Source organism: Rana temporaria (assembly GCF_905171775.1).
Source record: "Rana temporaria chromosome 5 unlocalized genomic scaffold, aRanTem1.1 chr5z, whole genome shotgun sequence".
NCBI classification, from domain to species: domain Eukaryota; kingdom Metazoa; phylum Chordata; class Amphibia; order Anura; family Ranidae; genus Rana; species Rana temporaria.
Window position 1 is genome coordinate 251,340 of NW_024404467.1, and position 18,752 is coordinate 270,091.

Below are 18,752 nucleotides of genomic sequence, written 5' to 3' on the forward strand. Positions count from 1 at the left end.
AATTCGTGCATTTTTATAGCACTGATCGCTGTATAAATGTGAATGGTCCCAAATTTGTGTCAAAAGTGTCCGATACGTCCGCCGCAATATCGCAGTCCCAATAAAAATCGCAGATCGCCGACATTACTAGTAATAAAAAAAATCATAAAAAAAATCATAATTCTGTTCCCCATTTTGTAGGCGCCATAACTTTTGCGCAAACCAGTCGCTTATTGCGATTTTTTTTTTTTTTTTTCCAAAAATACGTCAAAATATGTATCGGCCTTAACTGAGAAAAAAAATAGTTTTTTAAAAAAAAAATTGGGATATTTATTATAGCAACAAGTAAAACAAAAAATATATTTTTTTTAAATTGTCGCTCTTTTTTTGTTTATAGCGCAAAAAATAAAAACCGCAGAGGTGATCAAATACCACCAAAATAAAGCTCTATTTGTGGGGAAAAAAGGACGCCAATTTTGTTTGGGAGCCACGTCGCACGACCGCGCAATTGTCAGTTAAAGCGACGCAGTGCCGGAAGCTGAAATTTCGCCTGGGAACGAAGGGGGTTTATGTGCCCAGTAAGCAAGTGGTTAATATCTGATATATTTTAGAAATTGTGCCCTTCTCGATTTTCCCTTCGCATCATTTTTGGAGGGGGGGTAAATTTGGTCTCTGCTCTAACCGGTTGGGGGAGACTATCGAAAAAATGTTTTAGTTGTGTGTACCGCCATTCGTTAATAAGTATCATTTCCTTTTTGCTTTTTAGTTCCTGAATTGTTAACAGCCTATTGAACTTCATGACATCTTTTAATTTTGTGTTTTCTTGTAAAATCCACTTTCCAAACCTATTTTTTTCCCCCGGTGGGAAATATTTTGTGTCCGTTAAAGGAATTAAGGGAGAATTATAATCCCATTTTTTTTTTTTTTGTGCGTTTGATCCCAGAGATTTAAAGCATATCTGACATGCCCCTGTTGATGGCTTTGAGCCGAAACGCGTTGGGTAACATGCTGAGTACCCCATACTGCTTTTTATGATCCCAATTTCACGTGATTTTACTGCGACATTTTTTAACAAAATAAAGCCTTCACGGTTTTTACTTGTTTGACCTGCACCATTGGAGCATTTTTTCATTTATTCCTCACATATGCTGTGTTCCACGAGTGTGGCCTTTTCCATCATTTGGCCTCACCCATTGGGGTTTCTGCCTTGGAGAGAGCGTCTGACCAGATCGGTTCCAATATCCTGAGTGGAGCGACCATCTGAACCATCCAACAGAGCCATCCATCTGCACAAAACCCAGGGTCCGCTGTGACCACCACGCTTTACCTGACTTGGCGCTAGTATTAGCACGCAAGTCCACCACAGCTGGAAAGAAAATTGCATCATCTATGGCCTGCCTTCTCACCAAAATGACACATCTTTGGCGCAAACTTCATGCCCTTGGATAGGACATTTTAATACCTCATGTGGCGTGGAGTGTTGCTCTATCAAGACTGTGAGACTGAGAGATCTAAGCCTGGGAAATTATCTCCAATCTGCCTAATTGACCTCTTTTTAGTTAAAGTGGTCCATTATTTGCGGTAAGGTGCCATCCATGAGCACTTTGGTGGTCTTTTTATATCTTGGTGAAGGTGTAAGATCTTCTGTCTATATTATTGAAGATTCATCATTTTTTTACACATATGGACTCTATTTTATTTCTATTTATTCTTGGCACATTTTTCACTTTGTATTGTGCAATATTATTTATTGATTGTTTTAACAATTATTGTGGCTAATTTTTGTTATATATGGTCACTATTTATTGATTTATACATTTTTCACTTCATATTCACTCATTTATATTTAGGCGTGTATGCATAATATTTTTAGTGTTCACACACTATTACCTAGCGCCTCTATATTTCACTCCACTGTTTAAATTACATTTATGTAATTTCACAGAGAGCAGCTTGGTTATATATCTATATTTTTAGTTCATTTTTCACTTTATTTATTCTTATATTGGCGCGAGATTTTATTTCCATATCTCGTAATATAGTGAATTTCTACATTAATTCCTCTATACTGTGCCGGAACCCAGATTAATTTTCCCAATGCTACTTTACTCATCGTGATTTCGAAGTGTACCCACCTTTTTTCTGTGTTATATTTGGCCCATTCCGTAAGACGTGTTATTACTGTCGTGATATTTCCTTAGATCCGGTGCCCCTAACCCTCCCTGTCATTTATCTTTGATCAGTGTGCTGAATTTAACGCGTGTTTTTTTTCCCTCTCCAGATGAATTTTACGAACATTGATTGTAATTTTTTAAAATAGGCTTGGGGGATTGGTATTGGGAGCATCTGCATTTTATAGAGTATCTTCGGTAGGATAGTCATTTTAACCCTTTCATGCCTATGCCTATGTATGACATTTGGTGTTTACAAGTTAAAATCCATATTTTTGGCTAGAAAATTACTTAGAACCCCCAAACATTATATATATATTTTTAGCAGAGAATCTAGAGAATAAAATGGCGATTGTTGCAATATTTTATGTCATACGGTATTTGTGCGGCGGTGTTTTAAACACAACTTTTTGGGAAAAATTTACTTTCATGAATTTTAAAAAAATGAAAAAGTAAAATTAGCCAAATTTTTTTGCATAATGTGAAAGATGATGTTATGCCGAGTAAATAGATACCAAGCATGACACGCTTTATAATTGCACGCACTCGTGGAATGGCGACAAACTACGGTAACTAAAAATCTCCATAGGCGACGCTTTAAACTTTTTTTATGGGTACCAGGTTAGCGTTACAGAGTAGGCCTAGTGCTATAATTATTGCTCTCGCTCTTACGATCGCGGCGATACCTCACATGTGTTATTTGAACACCGTTTTCATATGCGGGCGCGACTTCCGTATGCGCTTTCTTTGCTGCGCAAGCTCGCGGGGAGGGGGGGCGCTTTAAAAAATTTTTTTTTTTGTTTTCTTATTTATTTATTTATTTTTTCTAATATTACATTTTTTTTTTTTTTTTTTACATTTTGATCACTTTTATTGCTGTCACAAGGAATGTAAACATCCCATGTGACAGCAATAGGTGGTGACAGGTCCTCTTCATGGAGGGATCGGGGGTCTAAAAGACCCCCAATCCCTCCTTTGCACTTCAAAGTATTCAGATCGCCGAAAACGGCGATTCTGAATACTGTGTACTTTTTTAAATCCGGCGCCATTGGCATCTGAGAAACCCGGAAGTGACGTCATGACGCCGCTTCCGTGGTTTCAATGCGTTTACGGCTTTGTTTCAGAGCTCGCCGAGACGCTGGAGGCGCCGGATCGTGGATCGGGTCTCCCGGTGGGACGGGAGGCCCGGTCAGAGCGGCGAGAGGCGGCGGGAGGGGGGGGGGATGTCCCCTCCCGCTCCTCCGGCATAACAACCGAGCGGCTTTTAGCCGCATCGGTTGTTATGTTTGGAAAGCCGATCGCCCGCTCTAAACAACGGTACCGGGATGATGCCTGCGGCTGCAGATCATCCCGGTATAACCCCCGAACGCCGAGGACGCATATATGCGATCCGTCGGCGTGAAAGGGATTTATAGATGTTTATTCTGCCGCTCCAGGACAATTGCCCTGGTGCGATTCTATTCAATTCCGTTTTAACCTTCCTTAACAGTGCTAAAAAGTTCATCTTATATAGACTTTCTATAGAGATTGCCAGCTTAATTCCCAAGTATTTTAATTCAGTTTTCCAGGCGTGACCGTACCTTGACCGTGACTGTACCTTGACCGTGACCGTACCTTGAACAGATTGAAGAAATTCACATTCTTCTTCATGATGTCCGACTTCAGGAACTCCGACAACTTCTCCAAGGTGTCATCCAGGTGATGGGCGGAGCAAATCCCAAAGGCAACGGCCAGTCCCTGAGAGAAAGGACGACATGTGGGAGGGGCAGAGACAGGAAATCTCCCCATTGTGGGAGGGGCAGAGACAGGAAATCTCCTCATTGTGGGAGGGGCAGAGACACAAACTACTGCAGGGAAATCTCATTGTGGCAGGGGAGGGGAGGGGTCCTCTATGGTGAAGGGGAGGGGAGGGGTCCTCTATGGTGGAGGGGAGGGGAGGGGTCCTCTATGGTGGAGGGGAGGGGAGGGGTCCTCTATGGTGACTGGGAGGGGAGGGGTCCTCTATGGTGACTGGGAGGGGAGGGGTCCTCTATGGTGACTGGGAGGGGAGGGGTCCTCTATGGTGACTGGGAGGGGAGGGGTCCTCTATGGTGAATGGGAGGGGAGGGGTCCTCTATGGTGAATGGGAGGGGAGGGGTCCTCTATGGTGACTGGGAGGGGAGGGGTCCTCTATGGTGACTGGGAGGGGAGGGGTCCTCTATGGTGACTGGGAGGGGAGGGGTCCTCTATGGTGACTGGGAGGGGAGGGGTCCTCTATGGTGACTGGGAGGGGAGGGGTCCTCTATGGTGACTGGGAGGGGAGGGGTCCTCTATGGTGACTGGGAGGGGAGGGGTCCTCTGTGGTGACGGGGAGGGGAGGGGTCCTCTATGGTGACTGGGAGGGGAGGGGTCCTCTATGGTGACTGGGAGGGGAGGGGTCCTCTATGGTGATTGGGAGGGGAGGGGTCCTCTATGGTGAATGGGAGGGGAGGGGTCCTCTATGGTGAATGGGAGGGGAGGGGTCCTCTATGGTGAATGGGAGGGGAGGGGTCCTCTATGGTGACTGGGAGGGGAGGGGTCCTCTATGGTGACTGGGAGGGGTCCTCTATGGTAACTGGGAGGGGAGGGGTCCTCTATGGTGACTGGGAGGGGAGGGGTCCTCTATGGTGACTGGGAGGGGAGGGGTCCTCTATGGTGATTGGTAGGAGGGGAGGGGTCCTCTATGGTGATTGGTAGGAGGGGGAGGGGTCCTCTATGGTGACTGGGAGGGGAGGGGTCCTCTATGGTGACTGGGAGGGGAGGGGTCCTCTATGGTGACTGGGAGGGGAGGGGTCCTCTATGGTGAATGGGAGGGGAGGGGTCCTCTATGGTGAATGGGAGGGGAGGGGTCCTCTATGGTGACTGGGAGGGGAGGGGTCCTCTATGGTGAATGGGAGGGGTCCTCTATGGTGAATGGGAGGGGAGGGGTCCTCTATGGTGACTGGGAGGGGAGGGGTCCTCTATGGTGACTGGGAGGGGAGGGGTCCTCTATGGTGACTGGGAGGGGTCCTCTATGGTGACTGGGAGGGGAGGGGTCCTCTATGGTGACTGGGAGGGGAGGGGTCCTCTATGGTGGCTGGGAGGGGAGGGGTCCTCTACGGAGAATGGGAGGGGAGGGGTCCTCTATGGTGGAGGGGAGGGGTCCTCTATGGTGGAGGAGAGGGGTCCTCTATGGTGACTGGGAGGGGAGGGGTCCTCTATGGTGAATGGGAGGGGAGGGGTCCTCTATGGTGACTGGGAGGGGAGGGGTCCTCTATGGTGAATGGGAGGGGAGGGGTCCTCTATGGTGAATGGGAGGGGAGGGGTCCTCTATGGTGAATGGGAGGGGAGGGGTCCTCTATGGTGAATGGGAGGGGTCCTCTATGGTGAATGGGAGGGGAGGGGTCCTCTATGGTGAAGGGGAGGGGAGGGGTCCTCTATGGTGAAGGGGAGGGGAGGGGTCCTCTATGGTGAATGGGAGGGGAGGGGTCCTCTATGGTGAATGGGAGGGGTCCTCTATGGTGAATGGGAGGGGAGGGGTCCTCTATGGTGAAGGGGAGGGGAGGGGTCCTCTATGGTGAATGGGAGGGGAGGGGTCCTCTATGGTGAAGGGGAGGGGAGGGGTCCTCTATGGTGACTGGGAGGGGAGGGGTCCTCTATGGTGACTGGGAGGGGAGGGGTCCTCTATGGTGACTGGGAGGGGTCCTCTATGGTGACTGGGAGGGGAGGGGTCCTCTATGGTGACTGGGAGGGGAGGGGTCCTCTATGGTGACTGGGAGGGGAGGGGTCCTCTATGGTGAATGGGAGGGGAGGGGTCCTCTACGGTGAATGGGAGGGGAGGGGTCCTCTATGGTGAAGGGGAGGGGAGGGGTCCTCTATGGTGAATGGGAGGGGAGGGGTCCTCTATGGTGAAGGGGAGGGGAGGGGTCCTCTATGGTGAATGGGAGGGGAGGGGTCCTCTATGGTAAATGGGAGGGGAGGGGTCCTCTATGGTGAATGGGAGGGGAGGGGTCCTCTATGGTGAATGGGAGGGGTCCTCTATGGTGAATGGGAGGGGAGCGGTCCTCTATGGTGAAGGGGAGGGGTCCTCTATGGTGAATGGGAGGGGAGGGGTCCTCTATGGTGAATGGGAGGGGAGGGGTCCTCTATGGTGAATGGGAGGGGAGGGGTCCTCTATGGTGAATGGGAGGGGAGGGGTCCTCTATGGTGAATGGGAGGGGAGGGGTCCTCTATGGTGAATGGGAGGGGAGGGGTCCTCTATGGTGAATGGGAGGGGAGGGGTCCTCTATGGTGACTGGGAGGGGAGGGGTCCTCTATGGTGAATGGGAGGGGTCCTCTATGGTGAATGGGAGGGGAGGGGTCCTCTATGGTGAAGGGGAGGGGAGGGGTCCTCTATGGTGAAGGGGAGGGGAGGGGTCCTCTATGGTGAAGGGGAGGGGAGGGGTCCTCTATGGTGAATGGAGGGGAGGGGTCCTCTATGGTGAAGGGGAGGGGAGGGGTCCTCTATGGTGAAGGGGAGGGGAGGGGTCCTCTATGGTGACTGGGAGGGGAGGGGTCCTCTATGGTGACTGGGAGGGGAGGGGTCCTCTATGGTGACTGGGAGGGGAGGGGTCCTCTATGGTGACTGGGAGGGGAGGGGTCCTCTATGGTGACTGGGAGGGGAGGGGTCCTCTATGGTGACTGGGAGGGGAGGGGTCCTCTATGGTGACTGGGAGGGGAGGGGTCCTCTATGGTGACTGGGAGGGGAGGGGTCCTCTATGGTGACTGGGAGGGGAGGGGTCCTCTATGGTGACTGGGAGGGGAGGGGTCCTCTATGGTGACTGGGAGGGGAGGGGTCCTCTATGGTGACTGGGAGGGGAGGGGTCCTCTATGGTGACTGGGAGGGGAGGGGTCCTCTATGGTGACTGGGAGGGGAGGGGTCCTCTATGGTGACTGGGAGGGGAGGGGTCCTCTATGGTGACTGGGAGGGGAGGGGTCCTCTATGGTGACTGGGAGGGGAGGGGTCCTCTATGGTGACTGGGAGGGGAGGGGTCCTCTATGGTGAATGGGAGGGGAGGGGTCCTCTATGGTGACTGGGAGGGGAGGGGTCCTCTATGGTGACTGGGAGGGGAGGGGTCCTCTATGGTGACTGGGAGGGGAGGGGTCCTCTATGGTGACTGGGAGGGGAGGGGTCCTCTATGGTGACTGGGAGGGGAGGGGTCCTCTATGGTGAAAGGGAGGGGTCCTCTATGGTGAAAGGGAGGGGTCCTCTGTGGTGATTGGTAGGAGGGGGGGGGCACCACTGACCTCGCGCTCGGACTCCTCCTGGTACTGGGCGTTGGTCAGAAGCTCCTGCAGTCCTTTCCTCACCACGTCCCGGTTGCAGCATGCTCCCAGTGTGGTCCCAACACACTTATATAGGAAGTTCTGAGAAGAGAGCAGAAGACACATGATGCGATGGCGCCCCCTGCTGGCTGTCCCCGGTACACCGGCTCTTAAATACTCAGAGCACCTGTATATAGAGGGGCGGAGAGGAAGGACACTTCAGTGATTGGTGGATCCGCTCTAGCTCCACCCACTTCATCTCACTCTCAGCGTGTGACCCCCCCAATCCTAGCAACCCGAGTGTGACCCCCCCCCAATCCTAGCAACCCGAGTGTGACCCCCCCCAATCCTAGTAACCCGAGTGTGACCCCCCCCAATCCTAGCAACCCGAGTGTAAGCCCCCCCAATCCTAGCAACCCGAGTGTGACCCCCCCGCCAATCCTAGTAACCCGAGTGTGACCCCCCCAATCCTAGCAACCCGAGTATGACCCCCCCAATCCTAGCAACCCGAGTATGACCCCCCCCAATCCTAGTAACCCGAGTGTGACCCCCCCAATCCTAGCAACCCGAGTATGACCCCCCCAATCCTAGCAACCCGAGTGTGACCCCCCCCCCAATCCTAGCAACCCGAGTGTGACCCCCCCCCCAATCCTAGCAACCCGAGTGTGACCCCCCCAATCCTAGCAACCCGAGTGTGACCCCCCAATCCTAGCAACCCGAGTGTGACCCCCCCAATCCTAGCAACCCGAGTGTGACCCCCCAATCCTAGTAACCCGAGTGTGATCCCCCCCCCAATCCTAGCAACCCGAGTGTGCCCCCCCCCCAATCCTAGCAACCCGAGTGTGACCCCCCCCCAATCCTAGCAACCCGAGTGTGACCCCCCCCCCCCCCCCAATCCTAGCAACCCGAGTGTAAGCCCCCCCAATCCTAGCAACTCGAGTGTGACCCCCCCAATCCTAGCAACCCGAGTGTGACCCCCCCCCCCCAATCCTAGCAACCCGAGTGTGACCCCCCCCAATCCTAGTAACCCGAGTGTGACCCCCCCAATCCTAGCAACCCGAGTATGACCCCCCCAATCCTAGTAACCCGAGTGTGATCCCCCCCCCAATCCTAGCAACCCGAGTGTGCCCCCCCCCCAATCCTAGCAACCCGAGTGTGACCCCCCCCCCAATCCTAGCAACCCGAGTGTGACCCCCCCCCCCCCAATCCTAGCAACCCGAGTGTAAGCCCCCCAATCCTAGCAACTCGAGTGTGACCCCCCCAATCCTAGCAACCCGAGTGTGACCCCCCCCCCCCAATCCTAGCAACCCGAGTGTGACCCCCCCCAATCCTAGCAACTCGAGTGTGACCCCCCCCCAATCCTAGTAACTTGAGTGTGCCCCCCCCAATCCTAGCAACCCGAGTGTGACCCCCCCAATCCTAGCAACCCGAGTGTGACCCCCCCAATCCTAGCAACCCGAGTGTGACCCCCCCCATCCTAGCAACCCGAGTGTGACCCCCCCAATCCTAGCAACCCGAGTGTGACCCCCCCAATCCTAGCAACCCGAGTGTGACCCCCCCCCCCAATCCTAGTGTGACCCCCCCCCCAATCCTAGCAACCCGAGTGTGACCCCCCCAATCCTAGCAACCCGAGTGTGACCCCCCCAATCCTAGCAACCCAAGTGTAAGCCCCCCAATCCTAGCAACCCGAGTGTGACCCCCCCAATCCTAGTAACTTGAGTGTGACCCCCCCAATCCTAGCAACCCGAGTGTGACCCCCCCCCCAATCCTAGTAACTTGAGTGTGACCCCCCCCAATCCTAGCAACCCGAGTGTGACCCCCCCCAATCCTAGCAACCCGAGTGTGACCCCCCCAATCCTAGCAACCCGAGTGTGACCCCCCCCCAATCCTAGCAACCCGAGTGTGACCCCCCCCCCAATCCTAGCAACCCGAGTGTGACCCCCCCCAATCCTAGCAACCCGAGTGTGACCCCCCCAATCCTAGCAACCCGAGTGTGACCCCCCCCCAATCCTAGCAACCCGAGTGTGACCCCCCCCCAATCCTAGCAACCCGAGTGTGCCCCCCCCAATCCTAGCAACCCGAGTGTGACCCCCCCCAATCCTAGCAACCCGAGTGTGACCCCCCCAATCCTAGCAACCCGAGTGTGACCCCCCCCCAATCCTAGCAACCCGAGTGTGACCCCCCCCAATCCTAGCAACCCGAGTGTGACCCCCCCCAATCCTAGCAACCCGAGTGTGACCCCCCCCCTATCCTAGCAACCCGAGTGTGCCCCCCCCAATCCTAGCAACCCGAGTGTGACCCCCCCCAATCCTAGCAACCCGAGTGTGACCCCCCCCCCCAATCCTAGCAACCCGAGTGTGACCCCCCCCCAATCCTAGCAACCCGAGTGTGACCCCCCCCCAATCCTAGCAACCCGAGTGTGACCCCCCCCCCCCAATCCTAGCAACCCGAGTGTGACCCCCCCCAATCCTAGCAACCCGAGTGTGACCCCCCCCCAATCCTAGCAACCCGAGTGTGACCCCCCCCAATCCTAGCAACCCGAGTGTGCCCCCCCCCAATCCTAGCAACCCGAGTGTGACCCCCCCAATCCTAGCAACCCGAGTGTGACCCCCCCCAATCCTAGCAACCCGAGTGTGACCCCCCCCCCAATCCTAGCAACCCGAGTGTGACCCCCCCCCAATCCTAGCAACCCGAGTGTGACCCCCCCCCCCAATCCTAGTAACTTGAGTGTGAGCCCCCCCCAATCCTAGCAACCCGAGTGTGACCCCCCCAATCCTAGCAACCCGAGTGTGACCCCCCCCAATCCTAGCAACCCGAGTGTGACCCCCCCCAATCCTAGCAACCCGAGTGTGACCCCCCCCCCAATCCTAGTAACCCGAGAATGACCCCCCCCAATCCTAGCAACCCGAGCGTGACCCCCCCCCAATCCTAGCAACCCGAGTGTGACCCCCCCCCAATCCTAGCAACCCGAGTGTGACCCCCCCCAATCCTAGTAACTCGAGTGTGACCCCCCCCAATCCTAGCAACCCGAGTGTGACCCCCCCCAATCCTAGTAACTCGAGTGTGACCCCCCCAATCCTAGTAACTCGAGTGTGACCCCCCCAATCCTAGTAACTCGAGTGTGACCCCCCCCAATCCTAGTAACTCGAGTGTGACCCCCCCCCCAATCCTAGCAACCCGAGTGTGACCCCCCCCCAATCCTAGTAACTCGCGTGTGACCCCATGTGGTGTCCTCCCCCAGACATAAATATTCGGTGCAGGGACATGAATAGTGATTGTGGGTGGAGGATGGGACGGTCACTTACCTTCTGTATGGTGGAGGAGCTGTAGGTGTTCAGCTGTTTCCTCATCTCCTGGGAGAGATCGCAGGTCCACCCGTCATCACCGACCGTCTGCAGAGAGTCCGCCAGGAGCTGCAACACCACAGGAGATGTACTGTCACTGCACCGCCACTCCGCAGGGAGCGCACCGACACGCCGCAGGGAGCGCACCGCCGCGCACACACACACCACAGGAGATGTACTGTCACTGCACCGCCATTCCGCAGGGAGCGCACCGCCACTCCGCGGGGAGCGGCCGACACTCCGCGGGGAGCGCGCCGACACTCCGCGGGGAGCGCGCCGACACTCCGCGGGGAGCGCGCCGACACTCCGCAGGAACCGCAACGACACAAGGCAGGGACCACGGGGAGCGCGCACACACACACACACACACACACACCACAGGGAGCACACACACACCATGGGGAGCACGCACACACACACACACACACCACGGGGAGCGCGCACGCACACACACACACACACACCACGGGGAGCGCGCACACACACACACACACACACCACGGGGAGCGCGCACACACACACACACACACACACACCACGGGGAGCGCGCACACACACACACACCACGGGGAGTGCGCACACACACACACCACGGGGAGCGCGCACACACACACACCACGGGGAGCGCGCACACACACACACCACGGGGAGCGCGCACACACACACACCACGGGGAGCGCGCACACACACACACACACACACACCACGGGGAGCGCGCACACACACACACACCACGGGGAGCGCGCACACACACACACACCACGGGGAGCGCGCACACACACACACCACGGGGAGCGCGCACACACACACACCACGGGGAGCGTGCACACACACCACGGGGAGCACACACCCACCCCACAGGGAGCGCAGACACCCACACACTATCACTTGGCACCACGTCCCGGCGCACCCGCGCCATTGGATGTGATTGACAGCTGAGCGAGCCAATGGCTGCGCTGCTTTCAATGAACCAATGAATGAGCCAAAAAGCTGTCTGAAAAGCCTGCGCGTTCATGGCGTGGGACTTTTGAAGGGTCAGGAAAGTAAAGAGGGGCTCGGATGTTTTTTCACCTTAATGCATATGTAGCGCTGGGCCCCCAATGACTGGGGCCCCACTATAAATTTAGGGGGCGTCTAAGCCATAGTTGGGCTCAGACTCTGCCTCTGTTCTGGCTGTGGTTGGGCTCGGTAGAGATTTTCCCTTGTTGCCTGTAGGGGCTCGTCCGGGGGGAAGGGCTACACGTGGGGGCTCGTCCGGGGGGGAAGTGCTACACGTGGGGGCTCGTCCGGGGGGAAAGGGCTACACGTGGGGGCTCGTCCGGGGGGGGGAAAGGGCTACACGTGGGGGCTCGTCCGGGGGGGGAAAGGGCTACACGTGGGGGCTCGTCCGGGGGGGGAAAGGGCTACACGTGGGGGCTCGTCCGGGGGGGAAGGGCTACACGTGGGGGCTCGTCCGGGGGGGGAAAGGGCTACACGTGGGGGCTCGTCCGGGGGGGGAAAGGGCTACACGTGGGGGCTCGTCCGGGGGGGGGGGGAAGGGCTACACGTGGGGGCTCGTCCGGGGGGGAAGGGCTACACGTGGGGGCTCGTCCGGGGGGGAAGGGCTACACGTGGGGGCTCGTCCGGGGGGGAAGGGCTACACGTGGGGGCTCGTCCGGGGGGGAAGGGCTACACGTGGGGGCTCGTCCGGGGGGGAAGGGCTACACGTGGGGGCTCGTCCGGGGGGGAAGGGCTACACGTGGGGGCTCGTCCGGGGGGGAAGGGCTACACGTGGGGGCTCGTCCGGGGGGGAAGGGCTACACGTGGGGGCTCGTCCGGGGGGGGAAGGGCTACACGTGGGGGCTCGTCCGGGGGGGAAGGGCTACACGTGGGGGCTCGTCCGGGGGGGAAGGGCTACACGTGGGGGCTCGTCCAGGGGGGGGAAGTGCTACACGTGGGGTCTCGTCCGGGGGGGGGAAGTGCTACACGTGGGGTCTCGTCCGGGGGGGGGGGAAAGTGCTACACGTGGGGGCTCGTCCGGGGGGGAAAGTGCTACACGTGGGGTCTCGTCCGGGGGGGGGGGGGGAGTGCTACACGTGGGGTCTCGTCCGGGGGGGGGGAAAGTGCTACACGTGGGGGCTCGTCCGGGGGGGAAAGTGCTACACGTGGGGTCTCGTCCGGGGGGGGGGGGGAGTGCTACACGCGGGGGCTCGTCCGGGGGGGGGGAGGTGCTACACGTGGGGGCTCGTCCGGGGGGAAGTGCTACACGTGGGGGCTCGTCCGGGGGGAAGTGCTACACGTGGGGGCTCGTCCGGGGGGAAGTGCTACACGTGGGGGCTCGTCCGGGGGGAAGTGCTACACGTGGGGGCTCGTCCGGGGGGAAGTGCTACACGTGGGGGCTCGTCCGGGGGGAAGTGCTACACGTGGGGGCTCGTCCGGGGGGAAGTGCTACACGTGGGGGCTCGTCCGGGGGGGGGAGGGCTACACGTGGGGGCTCGTCCGGGGGAAGTACTACACGTGGGGGCTCGTCCGGGGGGGGAGTGCTACACGTGGGGGCTCGTCCGGGGGGGAAGTGCTACACGTGGGGGCTCGTCCGGGGGGGAAGTGCTACACGTGGGGGCTCGTCCGGGGGGGAAGTGCTACACGTGGGGGCTCGTCCGGGGGGGGGGGAAGTGCTACACGTGGGGGCTCGTCCGGGGGGGGGGGGGGGGGAGTGCTACACGTGGGGTCTCGTCCGGGGGGGGGAAAGTGCTACACGTGGGGGCTCGTCCGGGGGGGAAAGTGCTACACGTGGGGGCTCGTCCGGGGGGGGGGGGGGGGGGAGTGCTACACGCGGGGGCTCGTCCGGGGGGGAAGTGCTACACGTGGGGGCTCGTCCGGGGGGAAGTGCTACACGTGGGGGCTCGTCCGGGGGGGAAAGTGCTACACGTGGGGTCTCGTCCGGGGGGGGGGGGGGAGTGCTACACGTGGGGTCTCGTCCGGGGGGGGGGAAAGTGCTACACGTGGGGGCTCGTCCGGGGGGGAAAGTGCTACACGTGGGGTCTCGTCCGGGGGGGGGGGAGTGCTACACGCGGGGGCTCGTCCGGGGGGGGGGGGGAAGTGCTACACGTGGGGGCTCGTCCGGGGGGAAGTGCTACACGGGGGGGCCCGTCCGGGGGGAAGTGCTACACGTGGGGGCTCGTCCGGGGGGAAGTGCTACACGTGGGGGCTCGTCCGGGGGGAAGTGCTACACGTGGGGGCTCGTCCGGGGGGAAGTGCTACACGTGGGGGCTCGTCCGGGGGGAAGTGCTACACGTGGGGGCTCGTCCGGGGGGAAGTGCTACACGTGGGGGCTCGTCCGGGGGGGGGAGGGCTACACGTGGGGGCTCGTCCGGGGGAAGTACTACACGTGGGGGCTCGTCCGGGGGGGGAGTGCTACACGTGGGGGCTCGTCCGGGGGGGAAGTGCTACACGGGGGGGCTCGTCCGGGGGGGAAGTGCTACACGTGGGGGCTCGTCCGGGGGGGAAGGGCTACACGTGGGGGCTCGTCCGGGGGGGGGGAAGTGCTACACGTGGGGGGTCGTCCGGGGGGGGGGGGGGGGGAGTGCTACACGTGGGGTCTCGTCCGGGGGGGGGAAAGTGCTACACGTGGGGGCTCGTCCGGGGGGGAAAGTGCTACACGTGGGGGCTCGTCCGGGGGGGGGGGGGGGAGTGCTACACGCGGGGGCTCGGCCGGGGGGGAAGTGCTACACGTGGGGGCTCGTCCGGGGGGAAGTGCTACACGTGGGGGCTCGTCCGGGGGGGGAGGGCTACACGTGGGGGCTCGTCCGGGGGAAGTACTACACGTGGGGGCTCGTCCGGGGGGGGAGTGCTACTCGTGGGGGCTCGTCCGGGGGGGAAGTGCTACACGTGGGGGCTCGTCCGGGGGGGAAGTGCTACACGTGGGGGCTCGTCCGGGGGGGAAGTGCTACACGTGGGGGCTCGTCCGGGGGGAAGTGCTACACGTGGGGGCTCGTCCGGGGGGAAGTGCTACACGTGGGGGCTCATCCGGGGGGAAGTGCTACACGTGGGGGCTCGTCCGGGGGGAAGTGCTACACGTGGGGGCTCGTCCGGGGGGGAAGGGCTACACGTGGGGGCTCGTCCGGGGGGGGGAAGTGCTACACGTGGGGGCTCGTCCGGGGGAAGTGCTACACATAGAATGCATTAAAGGTGAAAACACTTTTACCTTTACAACCCCTTTAAGGTCCTGGAGTGGCCTAGCCAGTCTCCAGACCTTAATCCAAACATCAGCCTGGAAACCTTAATGACTTGGAGAGGATCTGCAAAGAGGACAAAATCCCTCCTGAGATGTGTGAGAACCTGGAGGCCAACTCCAAGAGAAGTCTGACCTCTGATCTCCAACAAGGGATTCTCCAACTACTAAGTCACGTTCTGTGAGGGGTTCACATACTTATTCCACTCATTAAAATGCAAATCAGTCCATACAGTCCTCACTCCCCATCACCCCCTGGTGCCTCCCATACATAGTACAGTCCATACAGTCCTCACTCCCCATCGCCCCCTGGTGCCTCCCATACATAGTACAGTCCATACAGTCCTCACTCCCCATCGCCCCCTGGTGCCTCCCATACATAGTACAGTCCATACAGTCCTCACTCCCCATCGCCCCCTGGTGCCTCCCATACATAGTACAGTCCATACAGTCCTCACTCCCCATCGCCCCCTGGTGCCTCCCATACATAGTACAGTCCATACAGTCCTCACTCCCCATCGCCCCCTGGTGCCTCCCATACATAGTACAGTCCTCACTCCCCATCACCCCCTGGTGCCTCCCATACATAGTACAGTCCATACAGTCCTCACGCCCCATCACCCCCTGGTGCCTCCCATACATAGTACAGTCCATACAGTCCTCACTCCCCATCGCCCCCTGGTGCCTCCCATACATAGTACAGTCCATACAGTCCTCACTCCCCATCACCCCCTGGTGCCTCCCATACATAGTACAGTCCATACAGTCCTCGCTCCCCATCTCCCCCTGGTGCCTCCCATACATAGTACAGTCCATACAGTCCTCACTCCCCATCTCCCCCTGGTGCCTCCCATACATAGTACAGTCCTCACTCCCCATCGCCCCCTGGTGCCTCCCATACATAGTACAGTCCATACAGTCCTCACTCCCCATCGCCCCCTGGTGCCTCCCATACATAGTACAGTCCATACAGTCCTCACTCCCCATCACCCCCTGGTGCCTCCCATACATAGTACAGTCCATACAGTCCTCACGCCCCATCACCCCCTGGTGCCTCCCATACATAGTACAGTCCATACAGTCCTCACTCCCCATCGCCCCCTGGTGCCTCCCATACATAGTACAGTCCATACAGTCCTCACTCCCCATCGCCCCCTGGTGCCTCCCATACATAGTACAGTCCATACAGTCCTCACTCCCCATCGCCCCCTGGTGCCTCCCATACATAGTACAGTCCATACAGACCTCACTCCCCATCGCCCCCTGGTGCCTCCCATACATAGTACAGTCCATACAGTCCTCACTCCCCATCGCCCCCTGGTGCCTCCCATACATAGTACAGTCCTCACTCCCCATCGCCCCCTGGTGCCTCCCATACATAGTACAGTCCATATACAGTCCTCACTCCCCATCACCCCCTGGTGCCTCCCATACATAGTACCGTCCTCGCTCCCCATCGCCCCCTGGTGCCTCCCATACATAGTACAGTCCATACAGTCCTCACTCCCCATCACCCCCTGGTGCCTCCCATACATAGTACAGTCCATACAGTCCTCACTCCCCCATCACCCCCTGGTGCCTCCCATACATAGTACAGTCCATACAGTCCTCACTCCCCATCGCCCCCTGGTGCCTCCCATACGTAGTACAGTCCATACAGTCCTCACTCCCCATCGCCCCCTGGTGCCTCCCATACATAGTACAGTCCATACAGTCCTCACTCCCCATCGCCCCCTGGTGCCTCCCATACATAGTACAGTCCTCACTCCCCATCGCCCCCTGGTGCCTCCCATACATAGTACAGTCCATACAGTCCTCACTCCCCATCACCCCCTGGTGCCTCCCATACATAGTACCGTCCTCGCTCCCCATCGCCCCCTGGTGCCTCCCATACATAGTACAGTCCATACAGTCCTCACTCCCCATCACCCCCTGGTGCCTCCCATACATAGTACAGTCCATACAGTCCTCACTCCCCATCACCCCCTGGTGCCTCCCATACATAGTACAGTCCATACAGTCCTTGTGACGGTATCGGTATGATATCCCCGTCAAGCATTCCCTCCTCTCCATACAAGAACATCACAGGATCACCCACACATGAGTCAAGACTGAATGCTGGAACCAAGACTGATTTATTGGCAGCTTGCTGCTGGTTATAAATACAGTTTTACAAGCTAAATCCTTAATCAAGGAACAATGGGAGCTCCACCCCCTTTTCACACACTCTGGAGTTTCTCATACAGAATATAGCCAGACAATTCGGAGCCGACCTGAGACACATTTTCTTTAAATAATGACATCAGGGAAGTTAATTACAAGGTGTACAGAACACATTAGCTGGGCAGCCTGGCACCGCATAATGAAGCAATCAGAATACATAACATGAGTCACCTCTAATCACAGTAAACAGGTTTAACATCCCTTTGAAATAAGAAACTAGCTGCAGACGGGTCATTAACATGTCAATAGCTTATAACACATGAACCCATTTTACCTCTAACCCACAATTTAACCAAGCAGGGAGATTTACACTGACATATCCTTCACAATGGCCCCCCTTTTTCTCCCTGCTCCGGCAAACCCGGTTGGACCTTCACCTGGTCAAGTAGGGTTGACGGGTTCAAAGCTTTTAGTCCGAGGTTAACTCCGTTTGGCGTGACTGACCTCCCTTGGCAACTGCTTCAGACTCAGGTATGCCACCGGGTCGTCAGATCACACGCCGGTCAGTCCCCAAGTCTTTGTGCGATCTGCAGAGTCACCAGAAGTCAGTGTGAAAACAGCGAATGGGTCTGTGCGCCGCCATCTAGGTGTCCCGCTATGGGAGGGGCAGGTTATGGCTCTGAAGTGACAGTCACAGGAGATTCATAAAAAGAAAAAGTTATATTTGTTGAAATGCTGTAGCACTGGTGCTCAGAGTCCGGGGGGGGGGGACTCAGAGCCCCATAAGGTCAGCCACCCCCTGCTCCCTCCGCAGCCGCCGGTTCTCCTCTTGGAGCTTCTCCAGCTCCATCTCCAGTTCATGGAGCCTGGGGGGGGTCAGCCCGCTGTGACCTCAGGTGGTTGTTCTCCTCCTCCATGCGCCTTATGCACTCCTCCAGCTCTATGTATTCACGGATCAGCTCCTGCTTGCTCATGTCCTGCAGGCTTTCCACGTGGTCCTTCATCATCAGGAACTGGGTGGTGGTGTAAGGGGCCACCGGTGGGCCCTTGGCGAACATCTCGGCCCGCATCTGGGGCGCCCGCTGCGATTCCATCTCCTCCAGTCGCTTCTTCTCCTCCCAGGTCCGCTGGTTATATGACTTCCAGGACCTCTTCTTCTTGGAGGGTAGCTGGCAGTGCCTCTTTCTGCCCAGCTCCCTCCAAGGCCCCTCCGGCTCATGGCTGTCGCCCATGACCAGCTGACAATGGTGTTCCCTGTTGTCCGTAATAACAGATTGTACCATGAGGGCTTCGTAAGGGGTGCCCAATGGTTTTTCCTGACCCAGCTCCTGGGGATCCCAAGCCGAGTCTACACAATGGGCTGCTGCTGGTGGGTGGTACCCAGGTTGAGACCAATTTGACCTGGTGTTGTCACTCATGGGGCAATTCTGCTTGAAGTGACCGAGCTGTTTGCATCGGAAGCAGCGTTGTTCGTTGTCCTCCTGGCGTGGATAGCGAGGGCTAGATGTCATCGGTCTGTTAGGCGGTTGGTATCTAGCGGCTGGTGGGTGTGAGGGCGCCGTTGGTCGTGGAGGTTGTACCCGT

General features: G+C 57.8%; 1 protein-coding gene across 3 annotated transcripts in view; it reads right to left on the reverse strand.

Annotated features, from left to right (window-relative positions):
* The window catches only part of MROH1 (maestro heat like repeat family member 1), a gene marked incomplete at its 3' end in the record, with an annotated part of 156,514 nt that overhangs the window by 63,119 nt on the left and 74,643 nt on the right, over positions 1 to 18,752 (reverse strand). For all 3 annotated transcript variants that reach the window (XM_040334349.1, XM_040334350.1, XM_040334348.1), the window contains 3 exon segments: positions 3,765 to 3,887; positions 7,434 to 7,553; positions 10,757 to 10,864. In XM_040334349.1, the coding sequence (XP_040190283.1) occupies positions 3,765 to 3,887; positions 7,434 to 7,553; positions 10,757 to 10,864 (351 nt within the window).